Source organism: Heptranchias perlo, chromosome 36 (assembly GCF_035084215.1).
Source record: "Heptranchias perlo isolate sHepPer1 chromosome 36, sHepPer1.hap1, whole genome shotgun sequence".
NCBI lineage: Eukaryota > Metazoa > Chordata > Chondrichthyes > Hexanchiformes > Hexanchidae > Heptranchias > Heptranchias perlo.
The window spans coordinates 5,688,671-5,711,781 of NC_090360.1; the positions used below are offsets into that span (position 1 = coordinate 5,688,671).

At 46.1% G+C, this 23,111-nt stretch overlaps 2 protein-coding genes across 4 annotated transcripts in view; one reads left to right on the forward strand and one right to left on the reverse strand.

Moving 5' to 3' along the window:
• The window catches only part of LOC137304024 (protein transport protein Sec24B-like), a 49,026-nt gene extending 44,470 nt beyond the window's left edge, over window positions 1-4,556 (reverse strand). For 2 of the 3 annotated variants that reach the window (XM_067972425.1, XM_067972423.1), the window contains exon 1: window positions 764-4,555. In XM_067972425.1, coding sequence (XP_067828526.1) covers window positions 764-826 — 63 coding nt within the window. In that variant the 5' untranslated portion in view covers window positions 827-4,555. Of the gene's footprint in view, window positions 1-763 lie in introns of all 3 variants that reach the window. The other variant, XM_067972424.1, reaches the window with a different exon arrangement.
• A 25-nt stretch (window positions 4,557-4,581) lies between these two features.
• Window positions 4,582-21,519, forward strand: LOC137304027 (small COPII coat GTPase SAR1A). The gene is made up of 7 exons (XM_067972430.1): window positions 4,582-4,669; window positions 7,988-8,062; window positions 8,981-9,100; window positions 10,486-10,551; window positions 11,184-11,287; window positions 12,129-12,260; window positions 19,052-21,519. The coding sequence occupies exons 2-7, from the start codon at window positions 8,005-8,007 to the stop codon at window positions 19,166-19,168; spliced, it is 597 nt and encodes a 198-aa protein (XP_067828531.1). The 5' UTR covers window positions 4,582-4,669; window positions 7,988-8,004; the 3' UTR covers window positions 19,169-21,519.
• The last annotated feature ends 1,592 nt before the right edge of the window (window positions 21,520-23,111 follow it).

Here is a 23,111-nt window from a genome sequence, read left to right on the forward strand (position 1 = left end):
CCACACCATGGATCTCTGTGGGCCTCGTTTAAATAATTATACAATACAAAAACACCAAATTCAAACAATACACGTATTCCCCTGTCCTACCATGCTAAGTTACAAACTAACTGTTTGAATTTGCTGCTCTGTTTCAGGATTGGACTGAAGACGATCGAATCATTGTGGCTTCACAGACCAGAGAGCCCAGCATCTTCGATTCTGCCCTAAGGGACCCATGGATGGGGATAGCAGGAGGCTGAAATCCCTCCCCTCACAAGGCCATTCTCATGCACGTAATCCAACTCGGGGCCATAAAAATAAGATAGTCACCAATAAATCCAATAGGGAATTCAGGAGAAACTTCCTTACCCAGAGAGTGGTGAGAATGTGGAACTCGCTACCACAAGGAGTAGTTGAGGAGACTAGCACAGCTGCATTTAAGGGGAAGCATGACAAACATGAGGGAGAAAGGAATAGAAGGATAAGCTGATTGGGTTAGATGAAGTAGGGAGGGAGGAGGCTCGTGTGGAGCATAAACATCATCATGGACCAGTTGGGCCGAATGGCCTGTTTCTGTGCTGTACATTCTATGTAATTGGGCAGTCAAAGACACTGGAGCCTGTCAGCCGTCAGTCAAGTATTGGTGCATGCTGAGGTGAGCAGGTAGGGAAATGGGAGTCTATTCCTTTCTCCAGAGTATCTCTGCAGGGCAATAATCGGTCGAACCCCGAGAGTAGCAGAGGAAGCCTCAACTGTGCTTTTTAGCTATCAGGTTTATTACCATCATGGAGAACCCTGAAGCCAAGTCTCCTCTCCCTCGCACATTGGGTGGATCCAGTGACATCACCTATGGGCCCATTGCATGCCGGAGAAAACAGCGGCGACTACATCTTCAAACCAGTGGAAAAGTCACTCCAGAGACAGCCGACCAACTCCAGCAATGTTGGAAATTTTGCTTTTTTGTGCTTGTTGGACTTCCTCTCTGTCCCTGAGCATCGGTTGGCTTCTCTATCTCTGTGCCCGAGTCTCTCTGGTTCTCTCTCTCTCCAACTATCTGTTTTTTATCTCAGTGATTCCCAGTGTGTCTATGCTTCTCTCATCTTCTTTCTCCCCCTTCCTCTGTACTTCTCTCTCTCCCTTCCTCCATTTTTCCCCCTCCACATCTCTCTCCTTGTCTGTGTCTGTCCCCACCTCTCTCCCTGTCACTCTCTTCCTCTCCTCAACTCCCTTCCCATCTAGTGCCCTCTGTCTATCTTTCTGTTTTCCCCTTCTCTATTTCTCCCTTTTCTTTGATCTCCTTTTCTCTCCCGTTCCTTTTCCTATTTCCTCCTTCCTTCTCTCTCCTTTTCCTGTTTGCTCCTTTCCTCTCTCTCTCTCTCCTTTTCCTGTTCCTTCCTTCCCCCTCTCTCCTTTTCCTGTTCCTTCCTTCCCCCTCTCTCCTTTTCCTGTTCCTTCCTTCCCCCTCTCTCCTTTTCCTATTTCTTCCTCCTTTTCCCATTTCTCCTTCCTTCTCTCATTTTTTTCTCCCTCTCTCCTTTTCCTATTTCCTCCCTCTCTCCTTTTCATTTCCTCCCTCTCTCCTTTTCCTGTTTCCTCATTCCTTCTCTCTTTTCTTCATCTCTGCTTTTCCTATTTCTTCCCTCTCTCCTTTTCCTATTTCCTCCTTTCTTTTTCCTGTTTCCTCCTTCCTTCTCTCTCCTTTTTTCTCCCTCTCTCTTTCCTCCTCTACTTTTCCTGTTTCCTTCTTCCTTCCCTCCTTTTTTTCTCCCTCTCTCCTTTTCCTATTTCCACCCTCTCTCCTTTTCCTGTTTCCTCCCTACTGACTCTTTTTCTCCCTCTCTCCTTATCCTACTTCCTCCCTCTCTCCATTTCCTATTTCCTCCTTCCTTCTCTCTCCTCTTATTCTCCCTCTCTTCTTTTCCTATTTCCTCCTCTCCTCATTCTCCCTCTCTCCTTTTCTCATTTCCTCCTTCCCTCTCTCTCCCCTCATTCTCCTTTCCTTTTCCTATTTACTCCTTCCTTTTCTCCCCTCTTTTCATATTTGCTCCTTTCTTCTCTCTCCTCTTATTCTCCCTCTCTTCTTTTCCTATTTCCTCCTTCCTTCTCTCTCTTATTCTCCTTCTCTCCTTTTCCTATTCCCTTCTTCCTTCTCTCATATTCTCCTTCTCCCTCGCTCCTTTTCCTATTTCCTCCTTCCTTCTCTCCTCATTCTCCCTCTCTCCTTTTCTCATTTCCTCCTTCCTTCTCTCTTCCCTCATTCTCCTTTCCTTTTCCTATTTACTCCTTCCTTTTCTCCCCTCTTTTCCCATTTCCTCCTTCCTTCTCTCTCCTCTTATTCTCCCTCTCTCCTTTTCCTATTTCCTCCTTCCTTCTCTCTTATTCTCCCTCTCTCCTTTTCCTATTTCCTCCTTCCTTCTCTCTCCTCTTATTCTCCCTCTCTTCTTTTCCTATTTCCTCCTTCCTTCTCTCTCTTATTCTCCTTCTCTCCTTTTCCTATTCCCTTCTTCCTTCTCTCATATTCTCCTTCCTTCTCTCTCTCTCCTTTTCCTATTTCCCCCTTCCTTCTCTCTTATTCCCCCTCTCCCCTTTTCCTATTTTCTTCCTTCTCTCTCCTCTTATTCTCCTTCTCTCCTTTTCCTATTTCCTCCTTCCTTCTCTCTCTTATTCTCCTTCTCTCCTTTTCCCATTTCCTCCTTCCTTCTCTCTCCTCATTCTCCCTCTCTCCTTTTCCCATTTCCTCCTTCCTTCTCTCTCCTCACTCTCCCTCTCTCCTTTTCCCATTTCCCCCTTCCTTCTCTCATATTCTCCTTCTCTCCTTTTCTTATTTCCTCCTTCCTTCTCTCATATTCTCCTTCTCTCCTTTTCTTATTTCCTCCTTCCTTCTCTCTTATTCTCCCTCTCTCCTTTTCCCATTTCCTCCTTCCTTCTCTCTCCTCATTCTCCCTCTCTCCTTTTCCCATTTCCCCCTTCCTTCTCTCATATTCTCCTTCTCTCCTTTTCTTATTTCCTCCTTCCTTCTCTCATATTCTCCTTCTCTCCTTTTCTTATTTCCTCCTTCCTTCTCTCATATTCTCCTTCTCTCCTTTTCTTATTTCCTCCTTCCTTCTCTCTTATTCTCCCTCTCTCCTTTTCCCATTTCCTCCTTCCTTCTCTCTGATCACTCTCCCTCTCTCCTTTTCCCATTTCCTCCTTCCTTCTCTCTCCTCATTCTCCCTCTCTCCTTTTCCCATTTCCCCCTTCCTTCTCTCATATTCTCCTTCTCTCCTTTTCTTATTTCCTCCTTCCTTCTCTCATATTCTCCTTCTCTCCTTTTCTTATTTCCTCCTTCCTTCTCTCATATTCTCCCTCTCTCCTTTTCCCATTTCCTCCTTCCTTCTCTCTCCTCATTCTCCCTCTCTCCTTTTCCCATTTCCTCCTTCCTTCTCTCTCTTATTCTCCCTCTCTCCTTTTCCTATTTCCTCCTTCCTTCTCTCTCCTCATTCTCCCTCTCTCCTTTTCCTATTTCCTCCTTCCTTCTCTCTCCTCATTCTCCCTCTCTCCTTTTCCTATTTCCTCCTTCCTTCTCTCTCCTCTTATTCTCCTTCTCTCCTTTTCCAATTTCCTCCTTCCTTCCTTCTTATTCTCATTCTCTCCTTTTCTTATTTCCTCCTTCCTTCTCTCATATTCTCCTTCTCTCCTTTTCTTATTTCCTCCTTCCTTCTCTCTCCTCATTCTCCCTCTCTCCTTTTCCTATTTCCTCCTTCCTTCTCTCTCCTCACTCTCCCTCTCTCCTTTTCCTATTTCCTCCTTCCTTCTCTCTCCTCATTCTCCCTCTCTCCTTTTCCTATTTCCTCCTTCCTTCTCTCTCCTCATTCTCCCTCTCTCCTTTTCCTATTTCCTCCTTCCTTCTCTCTCCTCACTCTCCCTCTCTCCTTTTCCTATTTCCTCCTTCCTTCTCTCTCCTCATTCTCCCTCTCTCCTTTTCCTATTTCCTCCTTCCTTCTCTCTCCTCATTCTCCCTCTCTCCTTTTCCTATTTCCTCCTTCCTTCTCTCTCCTCTTATTCTCCTTCTCTCCTTTTCCAATTTCCTCCTTCCTTCCTTCTTATTCTCATTCTCTCCTTTTCTTATTTCCTCCTTCCTTCTCTCATATTCTCCTTCTCTCCTTTTCTTATTTCCTCCTTCCTTCTCTCTCTTATTCTCCCTCTCTCCTTTTCCCATTTCCTCCTCCCTTCTCTCTCCTCACTCTCCCTCTCTCCTTTTCTTATTTCCTCCTTCCTTCTCTCTCCTCATTCTCCCTCTATCCTTTTCCAATTTCCTCCTTCCTTCCTTCTTATTCTCATTCTCTCCTTTTCTTATTTCCTCCTTCCTTCTCTCATATTCTCCTTCTCTCCTTTTCCCATTTCCTCCTTCCTTCTCTCTCCTCACTCTCCCTCTCTCCTTTTCCCATTTCCTCCTTCCTTCTCTCTCCTCACTCTCCCTCTCTCCTTTTCCCATTTCCTCCTCCCTTCTCTCTCCTCACTCTCCCTCTCTCCTTTTCCCATTTCCTCCTTCTCTCTCTCCCCTCTCTACCTTTGATCAGCTGACTGCCCTGACGCCCCCGGAAGCAGTGCTTGTGTTTCCGGTTGGGGCGGAGCGGGGAGTCGGTGCCGGTGGCGGATCGCGGGGGGAGCCGGCGGGAGAGAGCGAGGAGAGGCCGGGGAGCGCCAGGTGAGAAGGCCCGGAGCCCCGGGGTACCTGAGGAGAGGCGAGAGGCGAGGCCCGGCAACCTGAGTCCGGCCTCCGGCCTCCGGCCCCCGGCCCCACGTACCGGGGGAGAGGGGGGACCAGGACAAGGCGGGGCTCCGGGCCCAGGGCTCGGCCTTGGGGAGACGGTTCGGGGCGGGGCGGAGAAAAGGTCACCGATATCAAAATAAATATTAATGCAAAATAATTAATTCAGTAAACATTATTAATGAATAATTAATTAATGCAAACATGTTTGCGAGTTGTGATGATCTGGATTGCACTGGAAGCAGATTTAATAGAACTTTCAAAAGGAAATTGGATAAAAGTTAAAATGTGCAGGGTTACGGGGGAAGAGCAGAGGAGTGGGGCCAATCGGATAGTCTTTTCAAAGAGCCAGCACAGGCACGATGGGCCGAGTGGCCGCCTCCTGTGCTGTAAGATTCTATTTGAAAACGGGACAGGGACAGACATCATTTCCTCGCATGGTGCAACCCCACACACAATCCCCCTCCCCTCCCCTCCCCGCCGTCTCCAGGGAGAGGCATAAAGCAGAGGGAAAATCCCTCTGTGACTCCTCCTCCCCTCCCCTCCCCCAGGTAATTGAGCAAATTCCAGGAGATGGTGGGTCCCCGGCTCCGTACCACCCGTCCCCATCGAGCCGCCCACCTTCTGTAACTCGATTTACCCGTAGGAACTTTCCCTTTGAAATTGGGTGTGCTGGCAACTTATTCCAAAGGTTAGTGACTCTGGAGAGAGGTATTTCAAAACTAGGGGTTGTAAATGTGAGGTAGTCATGAGTGAATCCCATAAGGAATATTCAGGAGCAACTTCTTTACCCAGGAAGTGGTTAGAATGTGGAACTGTGTGCCAATACAAAGAGTAGTTGAGGTGAACAACAGAGATGCAGTTACAAGGAGGTTAGATAAGCACATGAGGGAGAAAGGAATAGAAGGATATGCTGATAGGGTTGGAGGGAGAAGGCTCGTGTGGAGCATAAACACCGGCATGGACCCGTTGGGCCGAATGGCCTGTTTCTATGCTCTAAATTCTATGTATTTCTATTTCCTAGAATCTAGCCTTACTCTCTTGCTTTTCTAATTTACACTGATGTCCCCGACCTGTCTCGCTCAAATGACCTATTCACTTGGACAGAACCTAACCCCATCATTATTTTAAAGACCTCAATCGTATCTCCTTGAAATGCAGGCAATTTCCAAAGTAAAAAGCTCTCATTCTCTGCCTGCCCTGATAACTAAGGACACTTAACTAGGGATCAATTGAGTTGCCCTCCTCTGGACCTTTTCCAGGGCCTTGACCTCCCCACCACATGAGGGAACCAAAACTGGACCCAGTATTCCAGATGCGGCTGGACTAAGGCCGTGGCGTTAAACCGAGGCCCCGTCTGCCCCCTCAGGTGGAAGTAAAAGATCCCATGGAACTATTTTTTTAAAAAAAGGACAGTTCTCCAGGTGTCCTGGCCAATATTTATCCCTCATTCAACATCAGTAAAACAGATTATCTGGTCGCTATTTCGTTACTGTTTGTGGGAGCTTTCTGTGGGCTTATTGGCTTCCGCGGTTCCTACATTACAACAGTGACGTTTCAAGTGGCTGTAAAGTGCTGTGGGACGTCCTGAGGTTGTAAATACAACGTCTTTTGTGCAAGGAAAGGATTGTGCTTCCCGTTTTATATTAATTGTCCTAGCTATACATCATAATACCCCATTCGCTTTCACAACCCTGGTGATACTGCTTCTGGACTTCAATGAACTGCAATCCCTCCCGAGTCCTTCTCCACTCAGCAGCCTTGAGTGCACAATCCTGCATGGTGTATACGCTCTTGGAATTGCCCCTGCCCAGATGCATCATGCTACACATGCCAATATTGAAAGACTGTTGCCAGACGTGGGCCTAATCTCCTGTCGCGTCTAGATCCGCCTGCAGAGTATTTTTTATCCATCTGAGGTCCTCACTCCCGTGTGTATCTTTGTGTGATTCCCCCTGAGGCAGGCTGTTCCCCCAATGCCTTCACCCAGATCACTGGGCGATGGCTTTGAGTAACGATGGTGAAATGCAATAGCCCTAACACTGATCCTCGGCGATGAGGCTTGCGCAGAGCTACTACCATTAGCAGCTACCTGAAGTCTACACGAATGCAGCCAATTCTCTTTCGACTTAAGAGCTGCTGGTCAGTCCCACAAGGTGCAACCTTACTTCGCAGACTTTCGTGTGGCACATTATCAAAAGCTTTTTGAAAATGTAGATGCCCAATACCAACCGAGCTTCCACCACCCACTAATTTTGTAACTTCCTGTGAAAATTCGATCAAGTTGGTGAGACGGGACCTCCTTTTCCTTAAGCCGTGCTGTGATTCCTTAATGGCCACTCTTCTTTCAAGATCACACAGCACATCTCTAATAATCCCTTCTAACAATTTGCCTGCAACTGAAGTTAAACTAATGGGCATGTCGTTTCCTGATTCAGACTTGCTGCCTTTATTTTATTTAAATATTGGTACCATGTGGGCCTGCCCCCAGCCCTTGGAAACAATCCCAGATCTCAGTGAGGCTCTAAATATATTAGCCAGTGGATCGCAAAGCACAACTCCCATTTCTTTCAGCACCCTAGGGTTAATAGCAGTAGGGCCAGCAGTCCGATCGTGTTTGAGTCCTAATTGTAAAGACCATTTTCACGTCCACTTCTACACGTTCAGTTTTAGTATCCCTCTGTGCTGCAGCGTTAGTAACTCAGTGCCATCTCCAGCAGTGAAGACTGATGCAAAGTATCTATTTAAAACCTCAGCTATAACTTGGGACTCCACTTACATCTGCCCTGTAGAATCCCTCAGTGGTTTTCCGAATTGCAGTATAGCCTAAAGGGACCTTGCTGTCACCAGCATAGCTATCCATTTCTCCACTGCCCTTTTAACCAATATATAATAGTGGATTTATTCACCCTTGGTTGAGTCCAACACCTACCCCTATCCTCTTGAGTTATTTACCTTTATACCTGTTAAAATATTTCTGCTTTAGTTTAATTTGTCTTTGGACATGACCAGTTTTGTTTTACAGTGTGCCCTTCTTTTGACCCTAGTGGCATAAGTGTCTTCTTTCTGCATAAATAGTTTTAAAGTGCTTCATATTTTGTTGATGCTGCAATTATCCCCTCGTTGCAGGACCCCACCCCCACCCAACCTTACGCAACTCGCCTGACATCTTTGTAAATTTAGCCCTCTTATAATCTGGCACTAGCCATGTGAGGGAACCACCTGTGATCTGAATTTGTCTTTCTCCTGTTGCAGGTGTGTCCGATTAAGCGATGTCGGGCTTTCTCGACTGGCTGTACAATGGCTTCACCAGCATGCTGCAGTTCCTGGGTAAGTGGCTCTGGGCTGCCTCCTGTATTGTTTCTCTGCCTGATTTCTCCCCCCCCCTTGGGTGATTGCAGACCATGGATGGGTGGGATGCTAAAGCAAACTCATTACTCTACCGTCTGATCCTAATCTGACTCCGGGACACAGCAACGCAAGACTCCGCACGGAAAGGCATCTCAAACCGCTTGGACTTGGCACAGTGCGCGGTGTAACTCTGGTGTAGCTTGAACCCAGATTTTAAAAAGTGCTCATTCAGCACGCTAGACCTCATGGATGCTTGATAATGTCATGGGAAAGCTCCTGCCTGCACTCTGAAGACGTTAGAAATGAATCAGGTAGCAGAGCTCTGCTTGTTATGAGCTCTCGCAACCATCAGTGCCATTTGCAGTTAAAGGCGTAGCTCTAGCTGTGAATTGCATCTGCAGCTACCGGGCTCCAGTATAATGGTAATAGTAGGTACTTTCCATCTGCCATCTATCCGTAAGCAGCTGATCAAGACCTAAGATAGTGGCTTTGGTCTTGACGTAACTGCATTCCAGTCACGCTGAAGAGGAAGTGGTAGTGGTCACACTTCAAGCGTCACGTGTGCAAATCTCTGTGTCACACTTAATTGATCTAAGGATCTGCCCAAGAACAATTAGCCTCTAGTTCACTAGCAGGAAGATTCAGCAAATAAACCTTGTGGTTTTAAAGGGACACAACAGAATAATACATTGTACGCTGTGAAGTAACAGTCCTGCACTTATATGAAACTGCATCCTCCTCTGACCTACCATGAGCAGTATAACAGGACTCTGCCAGTATTAAAAGGTTTCCGTTGAATGAGAGGTTCGTAATATTTGGTGTAACATGCCAGCTGGTGAAACTGAGAAACACGTCTATCTAGAGCAAGCTATAATGCATAATTGTTCTTTTTGCCAGGTTTATATAAGAAGTCAGGAAAATTGGTTTTCCTGGGCTTGGATAATGCTGGAAAAACCACCTTGCTGCACATGCTGAAAGATAACAGACTGGGGCAGCACGTTCCTACGTTACATCCTAGTAAGTACTTATAATTGAGTTGTGACTTGCTCTCCACCAGTGCCGCGATTCTCCCTCAGCAAAAGCTGAGCGCTCATGTATGTATTCTCGCCTTCCCTGCCCTGCGACGTGGGCTGATGGCTTTAGTGGGTGAAGTCAACCCAGGGGAGGACGGCAGTGGTATTCAAGCTTAGCTCCTGCGCCCTGCCAATCAACCCACAAAGCCAAGTCTTAGCTTGCACTTAAATTTCTTATTTTGTGGCTTGCCCTGCTCAATTTTGGAGATTTGGAAAGAGGTGTCCTTAGTGCTATTGATGGATAAATACTAAATCAGAACAGTAGGATTTGTCGGAATTAGCAACCTAAGATATATCCAAATTATTTGGAAAATTGCACGTTACCCTAAGGCTCTGTAGCACGCACTAAAGTGACCAGTAAAAGCAGAAAGCTCATACGCTCTTGTAGTTCCGAGTTCTACAGACCAGAAGACCCCACATTTGATCCATGGTTTGGGCTGAATTTGCTTGTCGGGCGGGGAAAGCTTTTGGGATGTTGCAGTTGGGAAATATCCCTGGGCTGAGATGGAGCAAAGAATTGGCTAGGGATTTTGCTCTCAATGGTTGCCTGCTTGAAAACTGCTGTGCGCACGCAAGCCAGATGAGTATAGGATACAGTGATGCTGTCCACGGTCCACAGTCGAATAGCCTGTTAATACTTTCTTGGATCGCACATAGAACAGCTACTTGTGCACGGTACCAGGGGACTGCCAGAACCATGCTGCGGTAAAAATCAGCACGTTCAGGAGGTGGGAATTGGAAGGAAATTTTTTTTTAAAAACAATAATTTCATTCCTTGAAAGTTCAAGGGATAACATACATAATTATGATGTGTGCACTTATTCATATTTTTCTGAATTCTCTGTCCTCACACATGCACTCTCCCTCATGCCCCCTCTCATCGATCTCCTTCAGTTTTGCCCATGGTCATCAGGTGATAGCGAATCACCCTTGGAGTGGGTGGAGATGTTGCGGGTATAGGTACGGGGATCTGGAGTTTATGACGCTCTGTCTAGTGGTCAAAGAGTCACACCTGCAGCTGCACAATGTGCCACAATATGTGCTGCCCTGAGCAGTCCTTGGATGCAAGTTCACAAACAGCGCGACTGAAAACGTCTCTACTCTCACAAAGTCCCTGCACTGTCACGAGATGAATGACAGATGTATGGGAGCCATTTAGTTTTAAACACGGGTTGTTCAGTTGTGATCGTGCACATACAATCCCAAATCCAGCTGACAGTTGTACAGACCATTGTGAATTGCCCCAGGCTTTCTGGGTTTGTTAGCTCATCACATTTGCACCCAGGTCACTGATTGCTTCTCCTCACTGGTCTCCTTTGCTTTTCATAGCATCAGAAGAGCTGACTATTGCAGGAATGACGTTCACTACATTTGACCTTGGAGGTCACGCACAAGGTATGATGCTGATAAAAACCAAAGCTTTCTCATGTTTTCACATAAAACTGCAGCATACTGTGCTATTTTTCAATCTCTGCTGATCAGGTAATGCATTTGAAAGAACATTGGACGGAGTGGGGGGGGGCGCGCTTTCTGTAGAGAGGGTGGCAGCCAAAACCAGTTGCCAAGAACTACACACCTGTGGCTGAGAGATGGACTCCCTCAGATTCCCTGAGTTCCGTCTCTTCGTTCTGGTGGGCAATTGTCTGGCTACAATTGAAGAAGTTGGGAATTGAATCCTGTTCAATTACAGGCATGAGTCTGTGTGTAGCAAAAAATATCTTTATACGTCATTTAATCTTCATTTGGCCCATCTGGTCTATGCCGGTGTTTATGCTCCACACGAACCTCCTCCCACCTTACTTCATCTCATCCGATCAGCATATCCTTCTATTCCTTTCTCCCTCATGTGTTTATCGAGCTTCCCCTTAAATGCGTCTACGCTATTCACCTGAACTACTCCCTGTGGTAGCGAGTTCCACATTCTAACCGCTCTCTGGGTAAAGAAGTTTCCCCTGAATTCCCTATTGGATTTATTAGTGACGATCTTATATTTAATATTTTATTTAAATGTTGTTGCTTATTTACAGCACGACGAGTCTGGAAGAACTACCTCCCTGCCATCAATGGGATTGTTTTCCTGGTTGACTGTGCAGACCACTCACGACTTGCTGAGTCTAAAGTAGAACTTGACGTAAGTTGAACAATTTTGAGGAATTCCTGGGGGGTGTGCGGAGTTGGGGGGGTGGGGTGAGGGTTCTTGTACAGTAAAGTGAGAGTATGCCTCAAGGTGGCTTTGGATGTCAAATCATTAAAGTGGATTTCTCTCCTCCCTCTCTGCCCAATGTCTCGTTGAGTATTTGAGCTGTACAAATCAAGAAGTTGGTGTCTTTGCATTTTAAATGCAGCCCAGGGGGCCTGTGTTCAATTGATTCTTAAATCAGTGATACGTCCTCAAGCCCAAATTTTAATGTAAGTCAATATCCTTTTTATTGGATAGAATCCTAAACAAATCCAACTGCTCTGTTTTCAGCAACCTACGTTGTACGTTTCATGGCTGAGGCTGAGACTCTCGCCTCGCTCCCGTGTTGCCCTGTGCAACGTACAAGTCATGTATTGGATTGCTCCAGGGGCACGTTCACATTGCTGTGGCACGTGAAAAGAGACGCAACTTAGCTGTACTTTTTTTTACATTTTTTAAGATCCGCCTGGGAAGCGTCATTTGCTTCGGTGACAACATCGCGGAAGAGGGGGGGGAAATAGATGAAAGAAACAGCAGTTACTGACGCTGAGCTGCCAAACGCATTTTATACCGGCAACTCAAAAAGGAAGAGTCTAAATGATGTGACCGATAGCGTATCGAAAATGAAGTGTTGCCGGTGATCTGGTCCCTTGTGTGTTATGCTGCCCGGCAGTTTGTTTCCCATGATTCTCCGCTGCCGATTGGGTGTAGTCTTGTGTTTCAGTCATAGGCTGTTTGTTATTTTTTTGTTTCCAATGACCAAATGTACAGCATGTTTCTCTCCCTCTCTCAGGCATTAATGACAGACGAAACAATATCCAATGTTCCCGTTCTTATCCTTGGCAATAAAATCGACCGATCAGAGGCCATCAGCGAGGAGAAGCTGCGGGAAATCTTCGGCCTGTACGGACAAACGACAGGAAAGGTAAAGCGCAAAGACTCGCATTTATCCAACGCCTGATCATCTCTCGTAACGCTTTGCATACAATGAATTACTTTTGAAGTGACGAAGCGATTCTTACACAGGCAGAACCTGGCAGCCATTTTATGCACAGCAATGAGATGAATGACCAATTAAATTGGTATTGGTTGAGGGAGGAATGCTGGCCAGAGCGCCCAGCTCTTTGAATTGTGCCATGAGAACTTTAATGTCCACTGGACCAGGCACACAGCCTCAGTTTAATGTCTCACCTGAAGGACGTCGCATTTAGCAGTGCAGCACTGCCCCTCCGACTGTGCAGCGCTCCCTCAGCACTGCCCCTCCGACTGTGCAGCGCTCCCTCAGCACTGCCCCTCCGACTGTGCAGCGCTCCCTCAGCACTGCCCCTACGACAGTGCAGCAGCGCTCCCTCAGTATTGCACTGGAGTATCGGTCTATTTTTTTAAAAAAGAAATAAACTTGTTTTCTTGAGCGCATGACGTTAATCAGCTGTCCCAATATTTTCCACAACTCAAAAAGCACATTTTGGAGTAAGTGGGTCAGATTATTACTCACACGTTACAAAATATTTATCTTTCAAAATATTGCCAGACCTGGTCGTGTAAACAGTTTGAAAACCTTCGAGAAGTGATCACTAATGAGCTTTCTACATTACAACAGTGACTACGCTTCTAAAGTACTGCATTGGCTGTAAAGCGCTTTGGGTAGTCCGGAGGTTGTGAAAGGCACTATATAAATGCAAGTCCTTTCTTTTGGTCTTTCTTTCACAGCGACAATGACTGCATTGTAGCTGTTTGGGTGAATAGATTTTATAAAAGAGGTTGATGTAAACTAGCTGGTGCCCTTTCTGTGATGCTTAAACCAGGTTTTGTGTAACTGTTGTGATGCCACTCTGGTTATTTTGATTTCATTAGTCATCATTCACTTGCTCACAGCTTTGACCACACAAAGCATTTGGCATAAAAACCAGCGCTAATAAAACCCTGAATCTGCTATGGGGGTGGTGCAGTTAAACTTCATGTTGCAATATTAGTGCAGAGGTGCAACCACACTTGGAGTAAGTGGTGGGAGGTATTGGTGGTTTGGAGCAGCAGGGAGGTAGGGACATGCCAATAAAACCTAGGCATGGGGGGGTGCCTCCCTCCCCTCCCCCCATTGGTTGTGCCTATGATGGGAGGAGAGGGAGGGACACAAATTCAGTCCCCACTCCGCTGAATCCCCAGCTTAATCTGTGGCAGGCACAAGTAACAAAATCTCCCAGCAAAGTATGTGTGGGGAGGGGGCAGAAGGGAGTGTTGCTGATGTTTGCCTTCTGACAGCCAGAGCTCATTGGCCAAAGTCTGAAAGCAGCCTTCTCAATGGCTCAGCGGGGGACCGACAAATTGGGGGGGGTGGGGGGTGGAGCATGGCCCCTTCATTAAAGTGTAGTTACCTTCTTTTATAAAAAAAAAACACACACAAAATCTGAGGGAATAATTGAAGGCGCTGATTCTTGCTGGGTAACGGTTCCATGGGCTGGCATTTTGTCCAAGCAGCTAATCTGTGTGTGAGAGCCAGGGACTGTGGGGGTGTCGGCTGCAAATTCTACCAGATAAGGGGAGTGGGGGCTGACACCGACACATCTTCACTTTCCGGGGGCCTGCAAAGTGATCGGGAGAACCCTGGCTTACTATTTCTTGGCCTTCTCTGGCTCACGGACACTGAAACCAAATGTGGTGGAAACCTACCAACTCAGCACAGGCCGGGGATCGAACCTGGTAAATGTAAGCCTCTGTCAGCTATGGCTCAGTGGGTAGCACCCTCGGCTCAGTGGGTAGCACCCTCGGCTCAGTGGGTAGCACCCTCGGCTCAGTGGGTAGCACCCTCGGCTCAGTGGGTAGCACCCTCGGCTCAGTGGGTAGCACCCTCGGCTCAGTGGGTAGCACCCTCGGCTCAGTGGGTAGCACCCTCGGCTCAGTGGGTAGCACCCTCGGCTCAGTGGGTAGCACCCTCGGCTCAGTGGGTAGCACCCTCGGCTCAGTGGGTAGCACCCTCGGCTCAGTGGGTAGCACCCTCGGCTCAGTGGGTAGCACCCTCGGCTCAGTGGGTAGCACCCTCGGCTCAGTGGGTAGCACCCTCGGCTCAGTGGGTAGCACCCTCGGCTCAGTGGGTAGCACCCTCGGCTCAGTGGGTAGCACCCTCGGCTCAGTGGGTAGCACCCTCGGCTCAGTGGGTAGCACCCTCGGCTCAGTGGGTAGCACCCTCGGCTCAGTGGGTAGCACCCTCGGCTCAGTGGGTAGCACCCTCGGCTCAGTGGGTAGCACCCTCGGCTCAGTGGGTAGCACCCTCGGCTCAGTGGGTAGCACCCTCGGCTCAGTGGGTAGCACCCTCGGCTCAGTGGGTAGCACCCTCGGCTCAGTGGGTAGCACCCTCGGCTCAGTGGGTAGCACCCTCGGCTCAGTGGGTAGCACCCTCGGCTCAGTGGGTAGCACCCTCGGCTCAGTGGGTAGCACCCTCGGCTCAGTGGGTAGCACCCTCGGCTCAGTGGGTAGCACCCTCGGCTCAGTGGGTAGCACCCTCGGCTCAGTGGGTAGCACCCTCGGCTCAGTGGGTAGCACCCTCGGCTCAGTGGGTAGCACCCTCGGCTCAGTGGGTAGCACCCTCGGCTCAGTGGGTAGCACCCTCGGCTCAGTGGGTAGCACCCTCGGCTCAGTGGGTAGCACCCTCGGCTCAGTGGGTAGCACCCTCGGCTCAGTGGGTAGCACCCTCGGCTCAGTGGGTAGCACCCTCGGCTCAGTGGGTAGCACCCTCGGCTCAGTGGGTAGCACCCTCGGCTCAGTGGGTAGCACCCTCGGCTCAGTGGGTAGCACCCTCGGCTCAGTGGGTAGCACCCTCGGCTCAGTGGGTAGCACCCTCACCTCTGAGTCAGAAAGCCGTGGGTTCAAGTCCCACTCCGGAGGCTTGAGCGCAAATATCTTTCAGAATGTTACCAGGGCTCCAAGGGTTAGATTATGAGGAGAGATTATGTAAACTAGGCTTGTAATCCCTGGAATATAGAACGTTAAGGGGTGATTTGATTGAGATTTTTAGGATTTTGAAAGGAATTGATCGGGTAGATAGAGAGAAACTTTTACTGCTGGTTGGATAATATTGGAAAGGGGAACATAACCTTAAAATCAGAGCCAGGCCATTCAGGAGAGAAGTTAGGAAACACTTCTTCACATAAAGGGCGGTAGAAGTGTGGAACTCACTTCCACATCGTTCACCTGAGGAAGGAGGTAGCCTCCGAAAGCTTGTGAATTTAAAATAAAATTGCTGGACTATAACTTGGTGTTGTAAAATTGTTTACAATTGTCAACCCCAGTCCATCACCGGCATCTCCACATCACCACTAAAAAGCAGTAGATGCTAGCTCAAATAATATTTTAAAATCTGAAATCGATAGATTTTTGCTAGCCAAGGGAATTACAGGATATGGAGCCAAAGTGGGTAAATGGAGTTAGGATGAGATCAGCCATGATCTCATTGAACAGGTTCGAGGGGCTGAATGGCCTACTCCTGTTCCTATGTACTCTGGGGCAGTGCCTTTACACAATAGGCCATTGAGGGGAGCTGTGGCGGGGTTAAATTTACTGTACCGAGTGCATCAATCCTTCACTGATTTACTGCAAGTAGATAGGGCTCGTAAGGCAGCTGACTCTGCAGATCAGTCAGGAAGGTATCAGTCAGGGGGCAGAGGTGCAGTAAAAGCAAAACTAGGTCAAAGCAGCTGCTGAATAAAATTTGACAGTTTACTGGTTGTTTACTGATGCTTTTTAAATTGGAAGATAAAATGTGGTTAGACCTTTGAGCAATTTTAGGGTTAAGTATCTCTGTGGATAGACTGTCAGTAGATCAAAGGGAATTCTTGTTTCTGTCTTTCGTGTCTGTTTAACCTTTTTGAGAACCGTGACGCACTCTTAAAGTCTTGTAAAGCAGGAGGGTTTACGATGATGGTAAGTGGGTGGATTTTATTTGCAGGGCACATTTTTAGATGCTCAGCTGGGGCTCAGTGGTAGCACTCTTGCCTCTCGGGTCATGGGTTCAAGTCCCACTCCAGGGACTTGAGCACAAAAAAATCTAGGCTGATGCTCCATTGGCGTACTGGGCAAGTGCTGCACTGTCAGAGGTACTGTCGTTCGGATGAGGCGTTAAACCAAGGCCCCGTCTGCCCCCTCAGGTGAACGTAAAAGATCACACGGCACTACGTGGAAGAAGAGCAGGAGAATTCTCCCCAGTGTCCTGGCCGATATTTATCCCTCAGCCAACACCTTAAAAAAAAAAATCAGGGTGTCCAAACTTCTTACCTTTGTGGACCTCATTGGATGCAGATCCTGTGGAAACACACCCCAGGTTTCATACGAGGGGCCCCACATAAATAATTACAGTACATAACATTGATCAGTACTACTTAATTAAAAGGACTCATCACCCTCTCTCCTCTCTTTCCCCTTCTTCCCTCCTTCCCCCCCCCCCCCCAAAGCTAAGGTACAGACTTAAATTAATTTTTTGTGATTAATATGTATGTTAAGCTGTCACCAGGTTTTAGTCTCAGTACCCGCTGGTTGACTCGTGTTGCCCCGAAACTGGCTGGCTCCCCTCCCACTCGCACCCCGATGCTGCCTCCTCCTGCTCTTCCCTCACCTGATGCTGGCTGGCTGGCTGCCTCCTCCTGCTCTTCCCTCACCTGTAGCTGCAGCACCGCCACTGGAAGGAGGTTGTAATTACGACGTGACTCATTTACTCAGGTAGGGTTAGGTAAATGTGGATATAGAAATTGATCATGGAAATCTTAAAACAAGGACAGAATGTATGACGTTAAAACGGGGACTGAAGTATGTGTGCCTACCCTGGTGCAATTATCCCCTGTCCTTCAACCCTGTTTTGTTTGAAGACTGCACTTGACCTTGACTATCCATGTGCAACAGCATGGGAAATCATCTGGTAATTAATAAATACACTAACTATATAAAGCAAGGCCAATGCCTGCCAGTGAGTTTGTCATTCAGCCTTGAGCTCTGCTGACATTTGTAAGAGCTTCACTCTTGTAACTTGACATTGTCGCACTTGATTGAATCTGTGCCTTGCGTCTCCAGCTGGCCATCTGTTACCTAGGGGTATTTCATTGACACCAGCTGGTCTGTGGTTTGTGTTAACTCCAGTCTGAAAAATTGAAACTGAATTTTATGTCCTTAAAATAGCCACACTGGGGTGTTGGGAGGGTGGGATTGCACCATTCATTGAGTTCAGTTTCTGTGCCCACGGTGAAGTAAATGTTTGAAAGCCAGTAAGTCGCTCCAAATCTTTTAAATTCAGTGGTCTCTGTATTTCAATTATTGACCTATTTGAAAGGCAAACCCAATCAGTAACTCATTCGGGCTTATAAATCACCTAAATTAGAGAGTTTGGCATCTTTAAACCTGTTTTAAGATTGGTTGTAATTGTAAATAGCGTTGACGTATGGCGGCACCTGACTGACACTGTGAAGCTGCTTTATTCTGGGTGCCACGTTGATTGCTGTATTGCTTGTAATGTGGAGAAAATAGCGCATCTCCGATTTTAATCGCTCCACCATTGGCGGCCTTCAGCTGCCTTTACCCCTAAGGTCTGGAATTCCCTCCCTAAACCTCTCCACCTCTCTCCTCCTTTAAGACGCTTCTTAAAACCTACTTCTTTGACCAAGCTTTTGGTTACCTGTCCTGATATCTCTTCATGTGGTTCAGTGGCAAATTTTGTCTGATTATGCTCCTGTGAAGCGCTGTGGGATGCTTTACTACGTGAAAGGCGCTATATAAATGCAAGTTGTTGTTGTTTGTTGTTGAATGACTGCACCTCAGAAGTAATCCATTGGTTGTGTAGTGCTTTAGTGCTTCCTGGTAAGTCTCACTTTCTTCCTACCTACTCCTGTCAGTGCTATGAGTTCTGATCTTGGTTGTGCTGTAAGGGAGAGGACCCAAACAGAAATCTGTACTCCCGCTCCCCCCACCGTAGCAACTGTAGTGAATCTCCTTGCAGTAGGCTGAAGAGAGCAATGGCAGAGGTCTAACTGCAAGTCAACTTGGAGCATGACGCACCTCGAGAAACCAAAGCAGTGAGGAAGGATTCAAATTCTGTTCAGAAAATGCAGTGGTGAGCTTGAGTACAAGGTGGCTAATCCTCGGGTTATGTGACAACAAAGCAATGGAGGTACTTTAGCCAAGGGTACGGGGTGTGTCTTGTTAGGATTTCTAGTTTGTCGTCATCATTCTTGATTCACATCACCCGCGCGTTTTGTAGCTGTATAGTGTAAATTGCACACAAATTTGGAAAGTTACCAACGGCACACAAAGAGTTAATTTAGGCTGGGTTATGACTGACTGTTAACGCCCATTCGGAGTACGGTTGACTTGCTGCTTAATGTAAATACTTGTGTTTTAGATTAGAAATTTAGGACACAGGGAGGGGGTTAACAGTGGATTTATATATGTGAGTTATTATGGTGGGTGATACTGTAACTCACTGGAGAGCATTCAGTTGCTCCTGGCCTAGTCCCCCTCCCCATCTATTCTGGACTCTCCAGTTCACTTGTCTCTCCCCAACACATGAAATAATCAGTGCTCATTTAAAATCAAACCTGCTGATTTCAGGTTTATTGGGCTGAAAAGTTGGGGGGTGATGTTCTATTCACGGGTCACCTTATGTGCAGGTAATACAGTCTGTTACTGGACCTGTCTTGCATACTTTTGAGGATATTAAATTTCCTTGTTGATCTATTCCAGGGGACTGTGTCGTTGAAAGAGCTGAACACCCGTCCAATGGAGGTGTTTATGTGCAGTGTGCTGAAACGCCAAGGTTACGGAGAAGGATTTCGCTGGCTTTCTCAATACATCGACTGACTCGAAACAAAACTATACCACTCTGGACTGAAATAGTTTGCAGCTGTCTACATGTTTTTTTGTTTACTTTTTTTGTTTTTTAAAAAAAACAGGACACACAACTGTTGACTCAAGATCACCATGCCAAGCAGGAGAGGTTTCCAGTCTTCTGAGTTTTTAAGTATAATTTTGAGTTAGGTGATTGTACCTAGATTAAAATCGTAATTACTTTTCCAAGTGTAATCTTTTTACGTCTCATATATAAATGTTGACTGAGAATTCACGTTGAGTTAGGCTGTGCAACAGTCCCAGAAATGTGTGCGTGTTTTTTTTGTGCCCCTTCTTGAGATGCTGGGTACTCTGAAGCTGTTTGGGGATGCCTGTCCCCCGGGGCCCTGTCACACGAGATCGTGGATGGAATGGGACAGCAGCTGACTGGCCACCCCTCAAAGCATTTTAACCAAATCAAGTGGTAGGCTTAAATAGTATTCACAGGTCGGTCAACATTTCACATCTGTCTTAGTCCTTTGTCTGCACTGATGTAGTTTTGTGTCTAGGGCTATTTTTGCAAGAAGTTTAGAATAGTCCGAGGCTGAAATCGACATTCTGTATGGTTTTGGGGTATGCAAATGTGTCCCATTCTGGTTCATGTAGGTCCCATGAGGTGCAGCTGAGAGAACTGCAGTGTGAAAGTTCTTACAGTTACCAGTTTACTCTAGATGGAATGTGCTGTTTACATGTATGATGTTAACATTTGAAGATATGCTAGTGGCATCTGCACATCTGGACTGGTTAAAATGCTGTCAATGATTTATAAATGTACATATAATTTTGGTTAATTATCTTGCTATCAATTCTCCTGTGGCTGTGGTTATTGTATCAAGTGTGTCGTGTGGGTTGGATTTGCCAACAAGGTGGATCTTTGCCGACCTTTTAATATAACCGGTATCGTCCTCCTGTAAACCTACACGTCCAGTTTTGTTTGAGGTGAATAACTGCAAAATCAGAAAATACAATTTTTTTTAAATTTTAAGGGATTTAACTTTATAACAGAATGATGGCTTGGTCGACAAGTTCTCTTTTTCCATTTGCTGTAAAAGAATTTTGGGAGTGAGAAAATAAGCAAAGCAAGTCACAGGTGGATTGAGTGTAATGTAGAGTCACTGTTTTAAACTTGATGAGAGTAATTTAACATAAGCTGGACGGCACAGTTAACACCATGAATTTGTTGTAAAATTTATTCACTTCTAAGGGGCTCACTGACATTTGGACGAATTGCACAATTTCTTGCACACTTTTAATTGTAAAGCTTTTCTAAAATGTGATCTAATTCATACAGTTGGTGCTTTTAACTTGATTGTGGAGACAACACGACATTATACAGGCTGTTTAATACAGGAAACTGTTCACTTACATTTTAACCGTTTACACATGTTAACGGGATCTAACAGTGGGTGTGGATGGAACAGGAACTTTAAATTTCTGTTCATTGAACTAGGATATGCTTATGAGATGAAATTGGGCAGCATTATCATTGATGTGAACATTGAAAAAACAGCCTTTCCTCTGGGTAATGGAAAGGAATGAGCAGTGGCCAGTCAACACTATATTGCTATGTTTTTTTTTGCTTCTAAAGGCTTTTGTCTGTTTCTCAGAATGGTGGTGTTCTTTCACAGGCGCTGAAAGGATGGAGGCATTCTGTGTAGCCGTTTTATTTTTGCCGAAATTAGAAAATCAGATTTGCACCTTCTCCCAGCCCAGGAGTAAATGGCTTTCTCAAGAAACACCAAGCCAGCTGTTCTCAGTTAGGCCCCATGCGGCAAAGCCAGACAAAGACGCAGTACTTCCTGAAATGAGAATACATTAGAAGCCAATTAATGGGAATGTTCTGATTACTTTCAATGCCCATCCAGTCTCGTACATTTTTTAAAACAATTGTTTGCTCACTATTGAGTGATTGGATAAAGATGATGTTTTTGCTAGCCCCAGGAGGAAGGTCGTGGTCCCCTTTTAAGGGGCATCTACGGTAATACATTCGAAGGACAGTTATCACTGTTGCAGTCTGTGGACTCACCTTCCTCCTAAGCATGAATGCAAAACTTTTGGGCTTCTAACACAACAGGTTGGTACTGTACCTGCAGTATTACTCAAGTTATTGCAGTTCTACATGTTTGTGGTCATTGTTCTCCACTGTTTGAGAGGGTATTGGTGACTGCTTTAACCCCCTCGCTAATCTGATGCCTTCACCAACTCATTCTTGGAAAAACTAGTTCTTACCCTCTGTTCATTCTCTACGTGGTAGAAAGATAACCTGCAACATGTATAAATGTATTATAAATCATTGCTTTATTTGAAATAAACGTAATTATATATCTTCGTGTAATGAGTTTCCATTGTCTTGACTAACAACCTGCATGAGTAGAATAGCATTCACTCACAGTAACCAAATAAATTGTTAAGTATTTATAAAAAGACTCGCATTTATATAGCACCTTATCCCATTTCTAAATCTCACTGCTTCACATTAAGATAATTACTATACAATGATGACTTGTTACAAAGTCGCCAGACTCCCACGGACAGCAGTGAGATGGATGACTCAATTAAGTTTGTTTTTCGTGATGTTTGTCGAGGGAGTGATGTTGATCAGCTCACAGGGAGAACTCCCTGCTTCTTTGCAAAGTGCCGTGGGATCTTTAACATCCACCAGAACAGACAGGGCCTTGGATTAATGCCGCCTTCAAAGTGCATCCCTGAGCACTGAGACTCTGACCAGAATCTTCTGACTTGGGTCAGTGCTACTGCAGATTCTTAATCTCCCTGTTGCAGGTGAGACGTTACAAATGGTACTACAGTTGTATGAAATTCCTTTTCCCCTCAGCCTGCAATTATTTCTGCAGCAAATACTGTTGTTTTGCAGTAACTCCCAGAATGGTCTTCAAATCAGAGTATATGTGCATTCCCTGGCTGGAGAGTCAATTTATCCACCACCTTGCCAAGATGATAAAGGTTTTTGACTTGTCTTGACTAACAACCTGCATGAGTAGAATCACAGTCACATAGTAACCAAATAAATTGTTGGGTAAAGACTTGCATTTATATAGCACCTTATCCCATTTCTGAATCTCATTGCTTCACATTAAGATAATTACTATATGATGGTGACTTGTCACAAAGCCACCGGACTCCCACAGACAGCAGTGAGATGGATGACCAAATTAAATTTGGTTTTGGTGGTGTTTGTGGAAAATGTTTTTACCTTTTGTTATCTCGGCAGTGGTTGTTAAATTTTATAAATTCAACCCAGTGATACGTCAGTTTGACTCGGTTGGTAGCAGTTAGACTTCTGAATTGCAAGGTTGTGGGTTCGAGCCCCACCTCTAGGATTTAAGCACATAATCTAGCTCGACAGTCCACTACTGATTTTATATCTTGTAGAAAGGGGGAAAATTGAATGAGCAGTCTAATTTGATGATGGCCTTCTCCTGGCCTTATGTAATTTAAGAGGCAGCTGGACCCAAGCACGTTGAAAATGAGTGAGTCAGAGGCTTCCCACAGACCCGCTGAACTATTTCGCAAAGCCCTGATCACCAGAAGTGAGTTCTATTTATAGTGTCCTTCTGACTCTGTGGTATCAGCCTTGCCTCTAGGGTAGCAAGTTGTGTATTCAAGCTCCACTCCAGTGACTTGAGCATATAATCTAGGCTAATACTTCAGCGCATTACTGAAGGACTTATTGCATTGTTTGAGGTGTTGGATGTCCAAAGGCCCCGTCTGCAGATCCCATGGCACTAATTGAAGAAGAGCAAGGGAGTTCTTCCAGTGTCCTGGTCAACATATATCTATCAGCCAACACCACCAAAGTACATTATCTGAAGATTTATCTTAGTGCTGTTTGTGGGATCTTGCTGTGCACATTAGCTGCTGTTTCTCCTACATTACAACAATGACTCCACTTTTAAAA

Excerpts from the sequence above, each read along its gene's own strand:
- LOC137304027 (XM_067972430.1), top strand. The coding sequence starts at position 8,005 with ATGTCGGGCTTTCTCGACTGGCTGTACAATGGCTTCACCAGCATGCTG. Across the intron at positions 8,063-8,980 it reads CAGCATGCTGCAGTTCCTGG|GTTTATATAAGAAGTCAGGA; the intron begins GTAAGTGGCTCT and ends TCTTTTTGCCAG. Across the intron at positions 11,288-12,128 it reads AGTCTAAAGTAGAACTTGAC|GCATTAATGACAGACGAAAC; the intron begins GTAAGTTGAACA and ends TCCCTCTCTCAG.